We start from the raw sequence: 18,967 nt of genomic DNA, 5'->3' as shown, positions 1-18,967 counted from the left end.
TTACCCATGTTCTCAAATTCCAGACCTGCGGTACCATCGTCACCCTCATCCTTGACGATAATGTTGTGCATGATCATACAACATGTCATCACCTCCCACAAGGTCTCCGGATCCCATTGTTTTGCAGGTCCACAGACAACTGCAAAACGGGCCTGCAGAACTCTGAATGCCCTCTCGACATCATTTCTAGTTGCTTCTTGTCTTTGGGCAAAGTGAGTCCTTTTCTGGCCAACTGGGTTTGAGATGGTGCTGACAAAGCTAGCCCATGAAGGATAGATACCGTCAACCAGATAGTAGCCCATGTTGTACTCATGTCCATTGACAGTATAGTGGCAAGGAGGAGCTTTTCCTTCAGTCAGCCTCGCAAACAATGGCAATTTTTGCAGCACATTGATGTCATTGTGAGAACCGAGCATGCCAAAGAAAGCGTGCCAAATTCAAAGATCCTGTGATGCAACTGCTTCAAGAATGATTGTGGGCTTCTTAACATGACCCTAATATTGCCCTTGTAAAGCCTTCGGGCGGTTCTTCCATTTCCAATGCATGCAGTCAAGAGATCCAAGCAAACCTAGCCACCCTCTTGCTTCTGAGATTGCCCGGACCCTCTCCCTGTCCGCCACAGTTGGTTCTCTCAGGTACTGAGGTCCGAACACCTCGACCACGGCAATTACAAACCTAATCATGACATCTCCGCATATGCTTTCAGACATCCGTAGGTACTCGTCCCACGAATCAGCGGCCGTGCCATATACAAGCATCCGGAGTGCGGCCGTGCACTTCTGGTAACCAGAGAAGCCAATCGTTCCAACGGCGTCCTTCTTCGGGACGAAGTAACCATCGTAGGACCGGACGCCATGGTACAAACGATCAAAGACAGTCTTGCGCGTCCGGAAACGTCGGCGAAAATGGTCAGCAAATAGTGCATCCGCGGCAAAGTAGTCGGCCATCAGTGTCAAATGCCCGCGTGCCCTATTGCGGTTGAGCACTCGATGACCCTTGATCGAGCCCTTGAAATTGAGAACATGCTCCTCCGTACCCTCCGCGCCTTCAAGGACCGCCTGCATCATCGCCGTCTCATCGGAGTACTCCTTGTCAAACGACTCAACATACTACTCGTATATGTACTTCAAATCGGAATCCATTGCTAAAAAGAAGAAGGAACAACTGTTTTCAGCTCCGGCGATTCATCGAACAGTTGCCGGGCACGATAGAGGATGGAACCTGGCGGGGCGGTAGGAGGAGAAGGGGTTGAACGGAGACGGAGGAGAAGCGGCGGGGAGCCCTGCTGGATCGCCGGAGGTGACGGAGACGCAGATTTCCAGCAGAGGTGTGGCGTGATGGCCAGGGTGGTGGAGCGGCGGCGACGGCAAGAGAGAAAGCGGCGACGGCAAGAGAGAAAGAAAGGGAGAGAAAATGGGGAGGATGGAGTCGCAGGGTCAGGGAAGGGTTTTGAGCGGGCCTGGGGTATCGGATTCGTACGTTTCGCGTGTCCGGACTCCCGCAAAGCTCCCCCATTTCTATCTTCGTTTTGCGAGAGAAATTGCATCCGGACCGCCCCGCGGATCGATACAGGACCACGTCGGATGATTTTGACGGTCTGGACAACACGGTTCGAACGGTTGCGGGGAATTTACAGGGCCCAAGCAGATGCTGCAACCCAACGCGCTCCGTCCGAGCTCGAGCGAGCCCGCGGTGAATCTGGGGTCGCGTCGCGCGATCGGAATATGGTCGGCCGGATCGGAACCCGCCAGACGTGCGGTACGACACCCACCCACCCACCATCGTACGCTACGCGCGCACGGACGGAAAGAGGGGCCACTCCCACGGGCCGGAATCGCCAGGTCGCGGCGTGTAGCGCTAAAGCGGGGACACCCGCAGCGCGGCGCAGATCACGGCCTGCTGTGCTCGCCCTCCCTCCCTCCCTCCCTCCGGGCATCGGCCTTTCGCCTCCTCCGTCCGCCGCTACTTGCGACCTCGATCCATCCATCCATCCATCCATCACAAAGCTTCGCCTGTGCATGTGGCCGTGGTAGGGCAGCAGAGCTAGCGATTTGGCCTAGTTTGCCGAGGCCTACGGCGGGCCGGAAGGAAGGGATAGACAGACAGATGGATTCTTCCTGCTGCTGCTGCGGCCTCTGCCTCTGCAGCAAGCAGGCAAGCATTGGAGCGTGGCGCTGGTGCATACATGAATGCCCTAAACTCTTTGGGGCTTTCTATCTTTCTTTTTGGGACTGATGGGCATTGCATTCCGTCTGGGTGGGTGCGCAGCACAGCACAGCACACACTTGTGCACCGACCGGCAACCAGCCTTTCCGTCTCCTTTGTTCCTTGCTGCCTTGCTCTAATCTGTCAGAACCATATACCCTGCACGGCCCTGTTCATCATGTACTCTACTCTACTCTACTCCCCCATGCTATTGCTATCCGCTTTTGCTTGTCCTCTAATGTGCATCATTGTCCGGCTGATTTCTTCTCTGTTTCAGTCATCTGAGGACGGGGGGAGGGCCTTCTTTCTTACCGTAGAAGCGACATAGCCGCCGCAAGGCTGAGAAGCTTTCCGGCGCAGTTTTCCAGCGCCGCGCCCCCCTCCCCCCCTTCGCTGACGACCTCTCGGTCACCGGTGGTGAGGGGGGGTCACCGGATCTCACGCATGCGGACGTGTGTAGCTATAGGTTTAGGGTTCTAACAGTTTAGGCTTTGGTCATTCGACATCTTAGCTTCGGTGACGATGACGACAGAGCAGAATAAAGGAACTCCAGATCTTTCTTCGATGTATGTTCAAGCGGGGATGGCATGACAGGCGGCGACATCTCTATGATGGACTTGTGTTCTCGGGCTCCGCCGTTGCAAAGGCATTTGCTCCAGTGCTGGCGCGGAGCTTGGGAGGTAGTCGAGGAGTGGATGCAGATAGTGGTCTGCATCGGCTACATCCAAAAGACGGTGGGTCGTGTGATGAGTTCATGGTTGGCGGTTGGCAGGTATGGCTTCCTCCTCCGACGTCTTTGTCAATCGGGGGTGTCAGGTCTGGAATTTGATGGCGTGTCCGAGGTGCTGCCCCGGTCATATTCTTCCACCGGCAATGACTTCGCCTTTAGTAAGCCACTTTAAAGGTCCGAAAAGCTGCATATCAACGGTTGAGCCGCGTCGAGCTCGGGTGTAAAAGTGATCCGTCATATTTTTTTCCTTACCGGCTGTTGCGACGGTGCCGGAGGCGGGTGATAGATGTTTGTGTGGCCTTGATTATAATTTTTCTTGTTGATTGATGGTCCTTCGTGTAAAGGCTAGCATTATTGTTGTTGTTCTAGTTTTGTCGGGTCGAGGCCCAGATGATCTCTGTTGTATGAACGAGACACGTATTATCATGCGGGAAAAAAAAGACACCTGAGGACGACACGTACTGCACCGCAAAGAAGAAAAAAAAGGAGAGGAGAGGACTGCACGTACTTGCAACCGGTAAGCACTGGCACATTTGATTCGATCATGATCACGAGGCTAGATAGCTAGTTAAGTTAGATGTTGACCATGCAAAGCTAGCTAGTATATATACGAGCCGGAGCTGCTGTCCGGGGTGTGTACCGCGAACAAACAGGTGCCCGTCGTTTCTAGCTAGTTAGATACCCGTGACCGTGTCTTGGCTCCAAGTAGAAATTCGGTGATACGGAACGCAAGGCAAAAATGATGGTGCAGCAGAATCGGTCCACCCCTGTCTGTGCGGGCCGGCGACACGTGTCGACCAACCGTTGCAGGCGAATAGCACAGTACAGTAGTAGTGGAGTACCTAATCTTATACTCCCTCCGTTCCTAAATATAAGTCTTTATGAAGATTTCAAAAAGTGACTATATACGGAGCAAAATGAATGAATCTACACTCTAAAATATGTCTACATATATCCGTATGTTGTAATCTATTTGAAATGTCTAAAAAGACTTATATTTCGGAACGGAGGGAGTACTACGATCGAGGTGGATCAATGCACCCTGCTTGGCTGCCGTTGGATCGATCGAGATCGGTACGTAACCGCGGGTGTGTTGGAAGCTGAGAATTTGTGCCCTGTGCCAAACCCTAGTTGGACGCTAGCTCTGGCTCTGGGTGTGCACTGGTGAGATAGAAGATCTCCGGCCCCCGACCCGACGCGAGATCTTGATCGGAATCACCTGTCACGCGATCGGGCTCCCGATGCCCGATATGTTGGGATCCGGTACGTAAATCTACTCACGCTACAGAGGCCCGTACGATCTCGAGGTTTTACGGTCGCCTCATGGATGGATGGTGGCCGGGCCGGTGTGTGGTAGAAGAAAGTAAAGCGGCCGGCGGTGAAAGGAAAGCTAGCTAGCTAGCTAGGCTCGTCCGTCGATCCTTAACCCTCAAGACACATATGTCGTCGAGCTACAGCTTACACTAGCTACTACGTAGGTACGTAGAGGGCTATGGGTAGGCTGACATGAGGTGACCCAAAGGGGACAGCCACTCGACCGGATTCTATTCGGCGAGAACTACATTGTCGACCCGCTAACTCCATGCATTTCCCCGATACCTCAACCTTTCCCGCCCTCCGTCACGCGTAATCACAACAGCAATAATCAACTCAAACTCAAACTCACTGTGCCCGGCCGTTACCTACGTACCATCATCCAGATTATCACTCCCTATTTGGTGTTTTTTTTTCCGGATAAACTTCCGATCTATTTGTATTGGTACAACAAACACTAGAAATAATAAAAATTACATCCAGATCCGTAGACCACCTAGCGACGACTACAAGCACTGAAGCAAGCCGAAGACGCGCCGCTCTCATCGCCCCTCCCTCTTTGGTGATTTATAAGACGTCTTATATTTGTTTACATAGATAGTATCATATATTTAACTCTGTCCGAAATTTATTTGTCTAGATACGAGTGTAACTGGCACTAACACTAAAATGTGTCCCCGTACATAGATTAACATCCTGACAGATAATCATTGAACGCCAAAAGGTTGTACGCGCGCACCCATCACGACGCAAATCATTGGCAGTGCAAAAAAGGCTCGAGTTCCGTGGAGCTCAGGGCCTATTTATGATCGAGACAGGGTTTAGCTACTACTCACCTAGTAACCTCCGATGGTTAATTCAGTTCCGCTAGCTAAGCTAATGATATATCAGCTTTAGTCGTTGATTGCGTTGGCCCGACCAAATATGGGAGGCGGTTCCCCTATAAATGACGGGGCCGGCTCCGTCCCCATGGCTAGCTAGCTACCTAGCACGTACCTAGGCGACTCCCTTTTGACCCTTCTTCTTCCTCCTCCTCCTCCCTCGGCTCGGCTATATATACGCAGCAACCACCTCTCACTTCCCTAGCTATCTTCAATTCACCACTAGATTTCCGAATCTCCAGCCCCTTCTTCATAGCACAGATGATGAGGATGTTCTTCGAGGAGGACGCGCCGCAGCCAGACGAGCAGCTATGCATTGTAAGCACACAAGCCAGACTCTTCAACCTTAATTTACTCTCGGTTTAGTTCGATCCGCTGCATGCTTCTATATATATATATATATATATATATATATATATATATATATATATATATATATATATATATATGCAAGGAGATAGATGATCCATCTCGCTTGCCTTGCTTACCTTGCTTCGTTCAAATCTACTTATAAATTTTTGCATCGCTAACGTAACGTGTCTTGAGCGAAAACTTGATAGAATGAAATTGAGCACATTATATATATACTACCATGAAAGATGAGACGCTTGTTTGGCTTCTTGATTTTATTTATCCATTGCTTGAAAAATTATCATGTTTGTTTGAGGACGAAGCAATCAAACGTACGTACCTCGAGAATTGCCACTTGCTGAAGATTCTGCATTCCAGATTGGAAACATGGGCATAAGTTCCTTTCTTTAGGCACCCACAGCTCTAGCCATGACTTGACGTCCTTTTCTTGCATGGTAAAGCCTCTTCCAAAGTTTTGACAGTTCAAGCAGTAGGTGCACATCTACAATCGATGACATGTCAGACAGTAGCCAAACTACGCTCCCACTATGCATAGACAGGACGTCCACAGCATATCTTGCACTTTGTTCACCGGCATATATATCTCATCCGTCCGTGCATGACACAACCAACGGAATAGGATACTTCCAGATCAATCCATATAATCACAGGATTAAGCGATCGCGCTTCTATTTCATCTGCAAATGACAATAAAAATATCATTTATCAGTCATAAAGTAAAATCTCCGAGATAACAGATTGTACAAAGCCAATTATTTAAAGTATAAATATATATATGCATGTATCTCGTCCATATTTTATAAAGATAGGTTTGCATGCATGGCAAGGGTCAAGAGTGGTACGGTCAAATGGCTAATATCAGAAACCCGCCATGCGAAATCCGTCAAATGATCAGAGACGACCATATTACCATCCCAGCCGTTGATGCAGAAATAAGACACCCCGCGCAAGAATAGCATCTGTAGCGCAGAAATTGCCGGCGTCTGATTTGCATGGGCGCCACCCTATAAAAGGTCATTTCTGCATCTGCATGGAGAAACAGGCTTCTTTCCGGCCCCCCTCCTCTTCCCGCAAGGCCATAACCCATCTTCCTCGCCATACCGCGATTCGATCTTCCACAGCTCCGTCCGGAACCATTTCTCTTCTGGAGAACCAACAGAACAGTTCCAAGGAATTTGCTCCGACAAGCTGCAGCGCCGAGACAATCCGGCCGTCGCTGTTGAGGACCGACTATGCTCCCCGACGACGATTGCATCACCGTAATTGATTCTCAGACACAGATCTTGCTTAATTCCTTTTCGTATGTAGAAACATGCTTGGGGACAAAAACCAAGCATTTTCAATTGCTCTGAAAATGTTTCATGATGTCATCTTCCTGGTACCTTGTCGATGCTTGTTCCTTGGGTGATAACTGCAACCGCCATTGGTGCTAACTGCATGTACGATACAATAATCTTAGGTGGAATCTTTCAATGCAGAAATCAGCATTCAAAAGCACCAAATCGAGATGAAATCTTTCAATTCTGAACCCGAGGAAGTACCAGACTATAATTAGTTAATTACCAAAATCCCAGTGTTTTTGTTTTTTAGATCTTCCTTCTTATTCTTTTTTTAGAATAAAATTCCATCTTAATCTTCACAACCTTTTTATGTCCACACTTTTGAGTTGCTTTTGCTCACAATATTCTTTGATGATTTCTCTTCAAACAGAACAGTAACTATATCCGGAAGAGGGCAGATGGGCATATATGATACAGTCTTTGATCCTCTCTTTATTCTTTTCATTATTTTACAAAAAGTACTGCTTTCTCGGTTAACTACATAAACAATATTTACGCCATAACATCATGTATGCTTGTCAACCTTAGTACTCAAGAACATACATGTGACTTTACTGATATACAGAATGATGTTATCACAATATTTCTTATTAGAATGAAATTTGTGTGGTAAAATGTACTCACATGTTTTCTCACCTTTGCAATTTACAGGAGGGGATCTCAAGCCCCATAGCTGCTCACATACTTGATTTCTGCGATGACGGCCTGGGTGATAACCTCCTTGCCGCAGTGACCTCTACCTCCGGCCCATTTGCAGCCTCCTCTGAGGATGTTTCATCCTCCTCCACTGCCACCCCTCCCCTCTGCAGCTACAGCGATGACATCCCAGAAATGCCCTTCTCCCCGTTACCCTGCTTTGACTCCACTCTCTCAGCCCTACTTGAGGAAGAGCAAAACGCTTGCCCTGATACCAAGCTCATTCCCCCAATCAACGAGACACTTGCAGCATCAGGATACTATCAAGCTGTGACCGGAGAGACCAGCATAGAGCAATTCGGCCAACCACGGCTTCCCCAGAGTATAGCTGAACCCTTGCTGGCAATGCAAATGAGCAGCACTGCACCTATCTCGATGCCTCTTGCTCCAGGGTGTGATGAAGATTGCCTCACGGCAGCACTAGCCAGAGGGTACATGAGCCTGGATGGTGCCCTGTATCCGCAAACAGGAGCAATGATCCCGAGTTACAACACAGAGGCATCAAAAGTAGGATTCTTCAATGGTAATAGTGCTAATAGCAATGGTATGGTGGTGTTAGATATGAGTGACATCGGTGAGTATCAGAGGATGATGGAAGGCGAAGGACTGACCAGAACATATAGCGATACAGATTCCATGAAGGGGGCTTATAGCAACACTGCAGAGATGCAGGTAACATCCGGAACCTAACAATCAAGTAATATCATACTGCTTAACTACGATAGTACCAAATTTCCATGCAGCACTTGTAAAAGAAAACTGCTTAACTAAAAAATTAGCTTACAAATGATATTTGAAATCTCTCTGACCTCTAAACAGAATGCGGGGAACAACCAAGACCTGGTAAATGGATGCAACGGAAGCCCACCAACATTACCTCCAACAGAAATCTCAGGAATAGAAGATTCCACCTTCAAAGTTGTGCGTCTTTCAGCTGAACAGAGGAAGGAAAAGATCCACAGGTACATAAAGAAAAGGAATGAGAGGAACTTCAGCAAAAAAATAAAGGTAATATGGAGCATCTCAGACACAGCACTGCTTGCATTGGCATCTTACCAATTCAGTTCTGATGACACGCAACAAAATGCAGTATGCTTGCAGAAAAACTTTAGCAGATAGCAGGCCCCGTGTCCGTGGAAGGTTTGCAAAGAACGAGGAACTTTGTGAAGCAACAAGATCAAGCTCCCAAAATCATGAACAGTATGGACAGATTGTAAGTCTTCTAGTATATTACACTGTCTTATCTTACCAGAAACAGCCCAGTTTATTTAATGATCACGCATAAAATATGGTCATGTACTCATCAAGTCATCTTTTACATTGCTCCATGCAGTCAGTAATAAAAGATAATGCAATCGTGTAATTTTCTAAACCAAGGTTCATGCTTGTATTTTCTCAGGCGGGTGCAGATGGAGAAGACATGCTTGACTCGTCCGATATTCTGGCACATTTGAGTGGGATAAACAACTACAGCTATAAGTATAATTGTACCATTGAATCATGGATATGACTACCACACCTGCAAAAACTAAAGTCTGTGTTCCGCTTTCAGTTGTGCAACCATAATCCATAGTTTCCCCTTGATCTAGCAAAATAAGGCTACAGCTTTACAGGTTCTGTCACAGGAGAAGTGCTTCTAGTTCAAGTTATGGTAGATTTGGTGTATTATCAATCTGTTACCTTATGCCGTTCTTAACAGTGAGTGTGTTAGTTAGAGTCTCCAGAGCAGTGATTTGTAAAAATAGAATTGTGTCCTTGTCGTAATAAACAGTATCAAGAGTTACCCAAACTATTCGCCATTCTAAGGTCTCCCCACTTGGTGTAAATAATAACAGTATTCACGGGAGAACAAGGCGTGGAAGTAAGGCAACTCTGGACAATGTAAAAAATCTGAATAACACTCCAGTACAGAGAATCCGTAACATCTGGCCGTATGTCAAGAAGATTGACAAATTAGAATCCAGTACGATATAGGAGTAATTAAAATGAGAGTTGCAGCTCGGAAACTTCTGCCATTTCAAGTATAATCATATATGCAATCAAATACTGGAAATGCACAAGGCATTTGTTAACATGATCATGTTGCTGGTCATAAGCAATTAGTGCATCACAGACCATTTGTACGTGAAAGCTTATGCACATCACCATTGGATAGCAGAAATGCAGTACTCACATAATGTGGTTGGATTCATTGAATTACAAGCAAAAGGCAGAATGGGCTTATAACCAATTAGGCCAAGAACTCCATATTTTAATTAGTGGCAAAAAGAGAGCAACTCCATCTTAAAAATAATTACCCATCCATCAAGAGGACCGCAGAAAATGAGAAAAATAAACTGGACGGAGAAGATCCTCCTCGAGGATTCTGAACTATTCTAGGCCGAACCCTTGTAGATCGGGTCAGTTACAACAGAGAACCCAAAAGCCTATCTAACACCAGGCCCATTGTACAGGCCCAAGATAAAGAAATAATGAACATTGCAGTTATAAACTTATAATTCATTTCAGATACATGTTGTACTTAGAAAAAAAGGTTGTAGTAGAACTCAAAGGTGAAGTGCACACAACAATGGGCACTGTTTTTACATCATGTACTCAGTAACGCTAAGAGTGTGGTGAGAGGTTCTTGTCTTCTTGACAACAAAACATAAACATTTCAATTGATGGGTTTCAGCCTGCATTCAAGTTATCCAACAATGACCCACAATATAGAAAATCCGCAGTTGGTTAACAGGGAAAATCCTAACTTATACATTAATTTTTCATTCTTTCTGAAGTTGAAACACTGCCTCTAAGGTTCCAGCAAAAGTTCCAACCTGACCATAAATAATTTAAACATCTCAAGTTAAACGGAAACACCGTCCCCTCCAGAAGTGAAACTGGAAGGTGGAAGCATTGCCATATTGAAATTCTCTACATCAGCAAAACTATCATCAATAGTACCAAATTCCCAAACTCAATATAAAACCAGAGAAGTAACAGCTAACTGAAGAGGTATATGGAGACAAGTAGTGAGCATAAACCACCGATTTTATTTACTTTACTTGTTGATTGAGGGGTAATGCACAAACAAGCAGTCGCAGCTAACTGAAAAACCAACACACATGAGCTAGGAAGCAAGCATTGGATCAAAATTGAAAAGCGTACGTGACTACATACAACATCTGATGATATAAGCAACTGTACAACGCAGCTGTGTGCTAATTGCAACTAACTCACTAATTTGGCCATCTCAGGCAGGCAGGGGCACCGCGAGGCAGAGCAACAGGGAGGGGTCCGGGTCCTCCTCCAACCAGCACCCCTCGTCCTCCATCTCGACGGCAGTTCCAGGATCGAAGAGCACAACCTGGGCTTCAGATTTTGCAGACCCGGCTAGGACCAAGGTAGTCGTCCTGGTGAGGCCAAGGAAGCGGACGCAGCGGCCGCGGCCGTCGTCGTCGGCGCCCCAGAAGCGGCCGCCGACCCAGACGGCGACCTCGGAGGCGATGACGGCGACCTTGACGACGACGCCGAGCGCGTCGACGCCGTTGCGGAAGCCCTTGTGGACCTGCAGGCCGAGGAAGCCCTCGACGACCTTGGCGGAGTTCTTGGAGAGCTTGTACCCCGACTTGAGCAGCGCGAGCGCGCCGAGGGCGGTGGGGGAGGAGGAGGAGGGCGAGGAGGCGGCGGCGGGGAGGAGGAGGAGGGTCGGGGCGAGGCGGAGGAGGGAGGCGGCGGCGAAGGCGGCCTTGACGCGCTTGGAGGAGGGCAGCGAGGGGAGGCGCGCGGCCGGGTCGAGCGCGCGCGCCGCCTTGTAGGACTTGGAGGCGGCCTTGGAGGCGGCGAGGAGGGCGGCGAGCGGGGAGGAGGCGGCGGCGAGGACCCGCGGCGCCCGGAGCGCGGCCGCGGCCGCGGACGTGGTGGCGGCGAGCGGCTTGAGCGCGCGCGAGCGGGAGAGGAGCAGGAGCAGGCGCACCCCCAGCGCTACGCCGACGGCCGAGGTGGCGGCGGCCGTGGCCGCCGCGATGGGGATGAGCGGGGCGGGCATGGGGCGGCGCCGTCGGGGTCCCAGGCCATAGGAGAGGGGGCGTGGCGCACGACGGGAGCCGGCCGGCCGCCCGTGGGGGGTGGGGAAAAGGGATACGGGACGGACGGCAGGAGCGACGTGGACGCGGCCGCGATCGCCCGTCGGGTCGGGGTCGGGTCGGGCCGGGCCGAGTCGCGCCGGCCAGATTTTCTAGGTTGACCCGTGTGTGAGTGTGTCCGGTGTGGCCGAGACGAGATGCCGATTCCGAAGAATAGCCGCGGCGTGGGGGATATGCGGCGGCGGCGAGGTGCTGATTCCGGCGAGCGGCCGGGAGGATATGCCGGAGTGGGAGTAGGAATCTGCCGGTTGCTTGCACTCCTTGGCTGGTGCACGCGGTGGCTGTATGCGGCCGTGACGGTGAAATGCCGTGCTGCACGATCGATCGGTGGCTCTCCAAGAAGAAGCGAGCACACCTAGCCACCACGCTGCGCTGCTATCGGTGTGGCACGTCCTACTTGAAGAGTGAAGAGAGCCAGTTTTCTCCCGGTTTTTTTTTCTTCTCTGCATTTTTTCGCTTGTTTCTTCAGTTTTTTTTTATTTTCCTTTTCCTTTGGTTTATTTTTTCTTTTGTTTTTCATACTATATTTTTTGTATATGTCAACAACTATTTTCTAATACATGTTTAAAAAATTTTAAATACAATTTAACATTTTATTAATATACGGGCAACATTTTTTCTATTATTTTTTTAGTACTTTTCAAATGGTTCATTAACATTTTTCGAACACAAGATTAACATTTTTTAATACATGGTCAACATTTTCCTATATATTTCTTAATGCTTGATTAACATTTTTTAAATAAAAAGATTAACATTTTTTCAATGCACATTTAACATTTCCAAACACTTGATTAACATTTTTCAAACACTTGTTCAATATTTTCTCAAATGCTAGATTAACATTTTTATATACATGATAAAAAATGATTCATCACTTTTTAATACATGGTCAGTATTTTTTATATACACATTTAAAATTTCTCGAATGCTTGGTTAACAGTTTTCAAATACTTGTTCAAATCTTTTTCAAATTCTTATTAACATTTTTCTATACATGATCAATAGTTTTTCAAATAATTGTTCAAAAAAATTTGTGTACTTATTCAACATTTTTCAAATGTTTTTTGAAGAGTGTCTTTTGTAAAATATATATGTATATGTATAAACAAAAGCAAAAAATAGAAGCAAAAAACAAAAAAACATAAAACATAAAATAAAACCGGAAAAAAGAGGTTGTGGCCTCCCTCAGTCGTGGGCCGGTCCAGCTCGCTCGCCCCTTCGAGGAGTCGGAAGCCAGACTCGCTGAAGGCGAGATATAGGGCACCCCTAAAATTTAAGAAAATAGGCGGCATGCCCCGGCATGGTGATGCGGGTCATACTTGGCCCACGCTTCGCCCATCCTGCCTGGTTGGGTTCGAAATCTTAAAAAACGTGTGTTATAATATTACTAGGAGAACTTATCCATACTCTATTAAAGTTAAAGGGGAGTCCATAGTCGTTTTGCACATAGCCATCAATGTTAAAAAAACAATTTTTTTAGATAGGTTTATCAATTACACGTTAATTATGTGATTAGCACATACGTTTATATTTGATATGATATTAAGTGCACCCTAAACATGTTGATGAAGGAAATATGCCCTAGAGGCAATAATAAAGTTATTATTTATTTTCTTATATCATGATAAATGTTTATTATTCATGCTAGAATTGTATTAACCGGAAACATGATACATGTGTGAATACATAGACAAACAGAGTGTCACTAGTATGCCTCTACTTGACTAGCTCATTGATCAAAGATGGTTATGTTTTCTAGCCATAGAGGTATCTCTGGGCCCACTCGGTAATGCACATCACTATAAGCCTTGCAAGCATTGCAACTAATGAGTTAGTTGCGGGATGATGTATTACGGAACGAGTAAAGAGACTTGCCGGTAACGAGACTGAACTAGGTATTGAGATACCGACGATCGAATCTCGGGCAAGTAACATACCGATGACAAAGGGAACAACGTATGTTGTTATGCGGTTTGACCGATAAAGATCTTCGTAGAATATGTGGGAGCCAATATGAGCATCCAGGTTCCGCTATTGGTTATTGACCGGAGACGTGTCTCGGTCATGTCTACATAGTTCTCGAACCCGTAGGGTCCGCACGCTTAAAGTTTCGATGACAGTTATATTATGAGTTTATATGTTTTGATGTACCGAAGGTTCCCGGATGTGATCACGGACATGACGAGGAGTCTCGAAATGGTCGAGACATGAAGATTGATATATTGGAAGCCTATGTTTGGATATCGGAAGTGTTCCGGGTGAAATCGGAATTTTACCGGAGTACCGGGAGGTTACCGGAACCCCTCGGGGGCTTAATGGGCCATAGTGGGCCATAGTGGAAGAGAGGAGAAGCGGCCAGGGCAGGGCCGCGCGCCCCTCCCCCCTAGTCCGAATAGGACAAGGAGAGGGGGGCGGCGCCCCCCCTTTCCTTCCTCTCTCCCTCCTCTTTACCCCTCCACTCCTAGTCCAACAAGGAAAAGGGAGGGAGTCCTACTCCCGGTGGGAGTAGGACTCCTCCTGGCGCGCCCCTCCTGGCCGGCCGCACCTCTCCCCCTTGCTCCTTTATATACGGAGGCAGGGGCACCCTAGAGACACAACAATTGATCGTTTGATCTTTTAGCCGTGTGCGGTTCCCCCCTCCACCATAGTCCACCTCGATAATACTGTAGCGGTGCTTAGGCGAAGCCCTGCGTCGGTAGAACATCATCATCGTCACCACACCGTCGTGCTGACGAAACTCTCCCTCAACACTCGGCTGGATCGGAGTTCGAGGGATGTCATCGGGCTGAACGTGTGCTGAACTCGGAGGTGCCGTGCGTTCGGTACTTGATCGGTGGGATCGTGAAGACGTACGACTACATCAACCGCGTTGTGCTAACGCTTCCGCTTTCGGTCTACGAGGGTACGTGGACAACACTCTCCCCTCTCGTTGCTATGCATCACCATGATCTTGCGTGTGCGTAGGAAATTTTTGAAATTACTACGTTCCCCAACAGTGGCATCCGAGCCTGGATTTATGCGTTGATGTTATATGCACGAGTAGAACACAAATGAGTTGTGGGCGATATAAGTCATACTGCTTACCAGCATGTCATACTTTGGTTCGGCGGTATTGTTGGATGAAGCGGCCCGGACCGACATTACGCGTACGCTTACGCGAGACTGGTTCTTCCGACGTGCTTTGCACAGAGGTGGCTGGCGGGTGTCAGTTTCTCCAACTTTAGTTGAACCGAGTGTGGCTACGCCCGGTCCTTGCGAAGGTTAAAACAACACCAACTTGACAAACTATCGTTGTGGTTTTGATGCGTAGGTAAGAACGGTTCTTGCTCAGCCCGTAGCAGCCACGTAAAACTTGCAACAACAAAGTAGAGGACGTCTAACTTGTTTTTGCAGGGCATGTTGTGATGTGATATGGTCAAGACGTGATGAGATATAAGTTGTTGTATGAGATGATCATGTTTTGTTGAAGTTATTGGCAACTGGCAAAAGCCTTATGGTTGTCTCTTTATTGCATAAGATGCAAGCGCCAAATAATTGCTTTACTTTATCGCTATGCGATAGCAATAGTTGCAAGAGCAATAGTTGGCGAGACGAGCATGTGACGACACATTGATATAGGTCAAGATGATGGAGATCATGGTGTCATGCCGATGACGATAGAAATCATGACGATGCTTTGGAGATGGAGATCAAAGGCACAAGATGATGATGGCCATATCATGTCACATATTTTGATTGCATGAGATGTTTATCTTTTATACATGTTATTTTGCTTAGTTCGACGGTAGCTTTATAAGATGATCTCTCACTAAATTATCAAGGTATAAGTGTTTTCCCTGAGTATACACCGTTGCGAAAGTTCTTCGTGCTGAGACACCACGTGATGATCGGGTGTGATAGGCTCTACGTTCAAATACAACGGGTGCAAAACAGTTGCACACGCGGAATACTCAGGTTAAACTTGACGAGCCTAGCATATAACAGATATGGCATCGGAACACTGAGACCGAAAGGTCGAGCGTGAATCATATAGTAGATATGATCAACATAGTGATGTTCACCATTGAAACTACTCCATCTCACGTGATGATCGGACATGGTTTAGTTGATATGGATCACGTGATCACTTAGAAGATTAGAGGGATGTCTATCTAAGTGGGACTTCTTAAGTAATATGATTAATTGAACTTAAATTTATCATGAACTTAGTCCTGATAGTATTTTGCAAATTATGTTGTAGGTCAATAGCTCGCGTTGTTGCTTCCCTATGTTTATTTTGATATGTTCCTAGAGAAAAATTATGTTGAAAGATGTTAGTAGCAATGATGCGTATTGGATCCGTGATCTGAGGATTATCCTCATTGCTGCACAGAAGAATTATGTCCTTGATGCACCGCTAGGTGACAGACCTATTGCAGGAGCAGATGCAGACGTTATGAACGTTTGGCTAGCTCAATATGATGACTACTTGATAGTTTAGTGCACCATGCTTAACGGCTTAGAATCGGGACTTCAGAGACGTTTTGAACGTCATGGACCATATGAGATGTTCCAGGAGTTGAAGTTAATATTTCAAGCAAATACCCGAGTTGAGAGATATGAAGTCACCAACAAGTTCTATAGCTAAAAAGATGGAGGAGAATAGCTCAAGCAGTGAGCATGTGCTCAGATTGTCTGGGTACTACAATCACTTGAATCAAGTGGGAGTTAATCTTCCAGATAAGATAGTGATTGACAGAATTCTCTAGTCACCATCACCAAGTTAGTAGAACTTCGCGATGAACTATAATATGCAAGGGATAACAGAAACGATTCCCAAGCTCTTCATGATGCTGAAATCGACGAAGGTAGAAATCAAGAAAAACATCAAGTGTTGATGGTAGACAAGACCACTAGTTTCAAGAAAAGGGCAAAGGGAAGAAGGGGAACTTCAAGAAGAACGGCAAGCAAGTTGCTGCTCAAGTGAAGAAGCCCAAATCTGAACCTAAGCCTGAGACTAAGTGCTTCTACTACAAAGGGATTGGTCACTGGAAACGGAACTACCCCAAGTATTTGGCGGATAAGAAAGGATGGCAAAGTAAACAAAGGTATATTTTGATATACATGTTATTGATGTGTACTTTACTAGTGTTCATAGCAACCCCTCAGTATTTGATACTAATTCAGTTGCTAAGATTAGTAACTCGAATCGGGAGTTGCAGAATGAACGTAGACTAGTTAAGGGTGAAGTGACGATGTGTGTTGGAAGTAGTTCTAAGACTGATATGATCATCATCGCACACTCCCTATACTTTCGGGATTAGTGTTGAACCTAAATAAATGTTATTTGGTGTTTGCGTTAAGCACGAATATGATTTGATCATGTTTATTGCAATACGGTTATTCATTTAAAGTCAAAGAATAATTGTTGTTCTGTTTACATGAATAAAACCTTCTATGGTCATACACCCAATGAAAATGGTTTGTTGGATCTCGATCGTAGTGATACACATATTCATAATATTGAAGCCAAAAGATGCAAAGTTAATAATGATAGTGCAACTTATTTGTGGCACTGCCGTTTAGGTCATATTGGTGTAAAGCGCATGAAGAAAATCCATGCTGATGGGCTTTTGGAATCACTTGATGCTTGCAAACCATGCCTTATGGGCAAGATGACTAAGACTCCGTTCTTCGGAACAATGGAGCGAGCAACTGACTTATTGGAAATAATACATACTGATGTATGCGATCTGATATGCGGGTATCGTTATTTTCTGACCTTCACAGATGATTTGTGGAGATATGAGTATATCTACTTGATGAAACATAAGTCTGAAACATTTGAAAAGTCCAAGGAATTTCAGAGTGAAGTGGAAAATCATCGTGACAAGAAAATAAGGTTTCTACGATATGATCGCGGAGACAAATATTTGAGTTACGAGTTTGGTCTTCAATTAAAAAATCTGGAATAGTTTCACAAATTCGTGCCACCTGGAACACCACAGCATAATGGTGTGTCCGAACGTCATAACCGTACTTTATTGGATATAGTGCAATCTATGATGTTTCTTACCGATTTTGGGGTTATGCATTAGAGACAGCTGCATTCACGTAAAAAAAGGGCACCATCTAAATCCGTTTTAGACGACACCGTATGAACTGTGGTTTGGCAAGAAACCAAAGTTGTCGTTTCTTAAAGTTTGGGGTTGCGATGCTTATAAGAAAAAGTTTCATCCTGATAAGCTCAAACCCAAATCGGAGAAATGTGTCTTCATAGGATACCCAAAGGAGACAATTGGGTACACCTTCTATCACAGATCCGAAGTGTCGTGGAATAGTCACTGCAGATGCCCTTGTGAAAGGATTTAGTCGTGGAGCCATCGCAACTAGGAAGCTTAAAGGGGTTAAAGCGGGACAAAGGATACGAGGGTTATACTGGTTCGGCCCCTTACGGTGAAGGTAAAAGCCTACTCCAGTTGAGGTGGAATTACTAGGGTTTCGATGACCAGGGAGCGAATCCGCTATACCTGGCTACCGGTTTGATCTTACCTCTCCTAAGCCACCGGCGGGTCATCCCCTTATATACACGGGCTGACGCCCCGCGGCCTACAGAGTCTCGGCCGGCTTATAAACAGTATCCGGCTCGGTAACTAGTTAATCTTGCCTTACAACACAAGTCACGCCATTACGGCGGTTTATCACTACGGGCCTTAAATCACCTACGGGCTTTAGGCCCTTTATTGAACCGCCATCTTCAAACCTTGATATTGGGCTTCATATGATGAATTACCATAACGTAACCCGGCCCCTCCTGGGCGGGTTACGCCAGTAGTTATATCCCCAACATTAGGCCCCAGATTGATTTGAACTGGTTCATGTCGATCTTCAATACCTTAAGAAGAAAACTTCTGGCTTCTGTTTGTGCAAAAGTTATGACCCGCCGTGACGTCATCTTCTGGATTCCTGATAACCCGCCATGATGTCATCTTCCATTAAATTCATTTTTTAATTCTGTCATATCCCAACGGATCTTTATCTTAATAACCATTCCGAAAATCGAGGCGTCGGAGCCGCTGGGTAATCAAGTTTTCGGCCTCCTCGTTTTTCGCGCCCACTTATCAGTCCTCCCTTATAAATAAGCATGACCAGGTCTTTTCTCATTCTCCCCCTTCCTATCATCTTCCTCCTCTCTCGACCTTGCTGCCACTCGAGCTCCGCCGCCGCCGCCGTAACAGAGCACCTCATCTTCGTCGATCTTGGCCGCTGCATCAACCTGAATCGACCAGAGAACAGCGGCGATTCTCCGCAGTGAATCTGCAG

The 18,967-nt window shown here is 46.5% G+C and overlaps 2 protein-coding genes and 1 non-coding gene across 3 annotated transcripts; 1 reads left to right on the top strand and 2 right to left on the bottom strand.

The window, feature by feature from the left end:
* Positions 1-494: 494 nt before the first annotated feature.
* On the bottom strand, positions 495-1,067 carry LOC109734410 (uncharacterized). Its single transcript, XM_020293617.1, has one exon. The coding sequence runs from the start codon at positions 1,065-1,067 to the stop codon at positions 495-497; it is 573 nt and encodes a 190-aa protein (XP_020149206.1).
* Positions 1,068-5,254: 4,187 nt separating this feature from the next.
* On the top strand, positions 5,255-10,870 carry LOC109734408 (uncharacterized). Its single transcript, XM_020293615.4, has 5 exons — positions 5,255-5,448; positions 7,494-8,210; positions 8,358-8,546; positions 8,629-8,751; positions 8,938-10,870. The coding sequence occupies exons 1-5, from the start codon at positions 5,392-5,394 to the stop codon at positions 9,046-9,048; spliced, it is 1,197 nt and encodes a 398-aa protein (XP_020149204.1). The 5' UTR covers positions 5,255-5,391; the 3' UTR covers positions 9,049-10,870.
* LOC109734416 (uncharacterized) lies at positions 10,551-11,745 on the bottom strand. Its single transcript, XR_005755159.3, has one exon. It is a non-coding gene; the product is annotated as an uncharacterized protein (transcript).
* Positions 11,746-18,967: the final 7,222 nt, after the last annotated feature.

Source organism: Aegilops tauschii, chromosome 4, assembly GCF_002575655.3.
Source record: "Aegilops tauschii subsp. strangulata cultivar AL8/78 chromosome 4, Aet v6.0, whole genome shotgun sequence".
Taxonomy (NCBI): domain Eukaryota; kingdom Viridiplantae; phylum Streptophyta; class Magnoliopsida; order Poales; family Poaceae; genus Aegilops; species Aegilops tauschii.
This window is presented reverse-complemented; position numbering and strand designations above follow the sequence as displayed.

Excerpts from the sequence above, each read along its gene's own strand:
- LOC109734408 (XM_020293615.4), top strand. The coding sequence starts at position 5,392 with ATGATGAGGATGTTCTTCGAGGAGGACGCGCCGCAGCCAGACGAGCAG. Across the intron at positions 5,449-7,493 it reads CAGACGAGCAGCTATGCATT|GAGGGGATCTCAAGCCCCAT; the intron begins GTAAGCACACAA and ends TGCAATTTACAG. Across the intron at positions 8,211-8,357 it reads GCAACACTGCAGAGATGCAG|AATGCGGGGAACAACCAAGA; the intron begins GTAACATCCGGA and ends ACCTCTAAACAG.
- LOC109734410 (XM_020293617.1), bottom strand. The coding sequence starts at position 1,067 with ATGATGCAGGCGGTCCTTGAAGGCGCGGAGGGTACGGAGGAGCATGTT.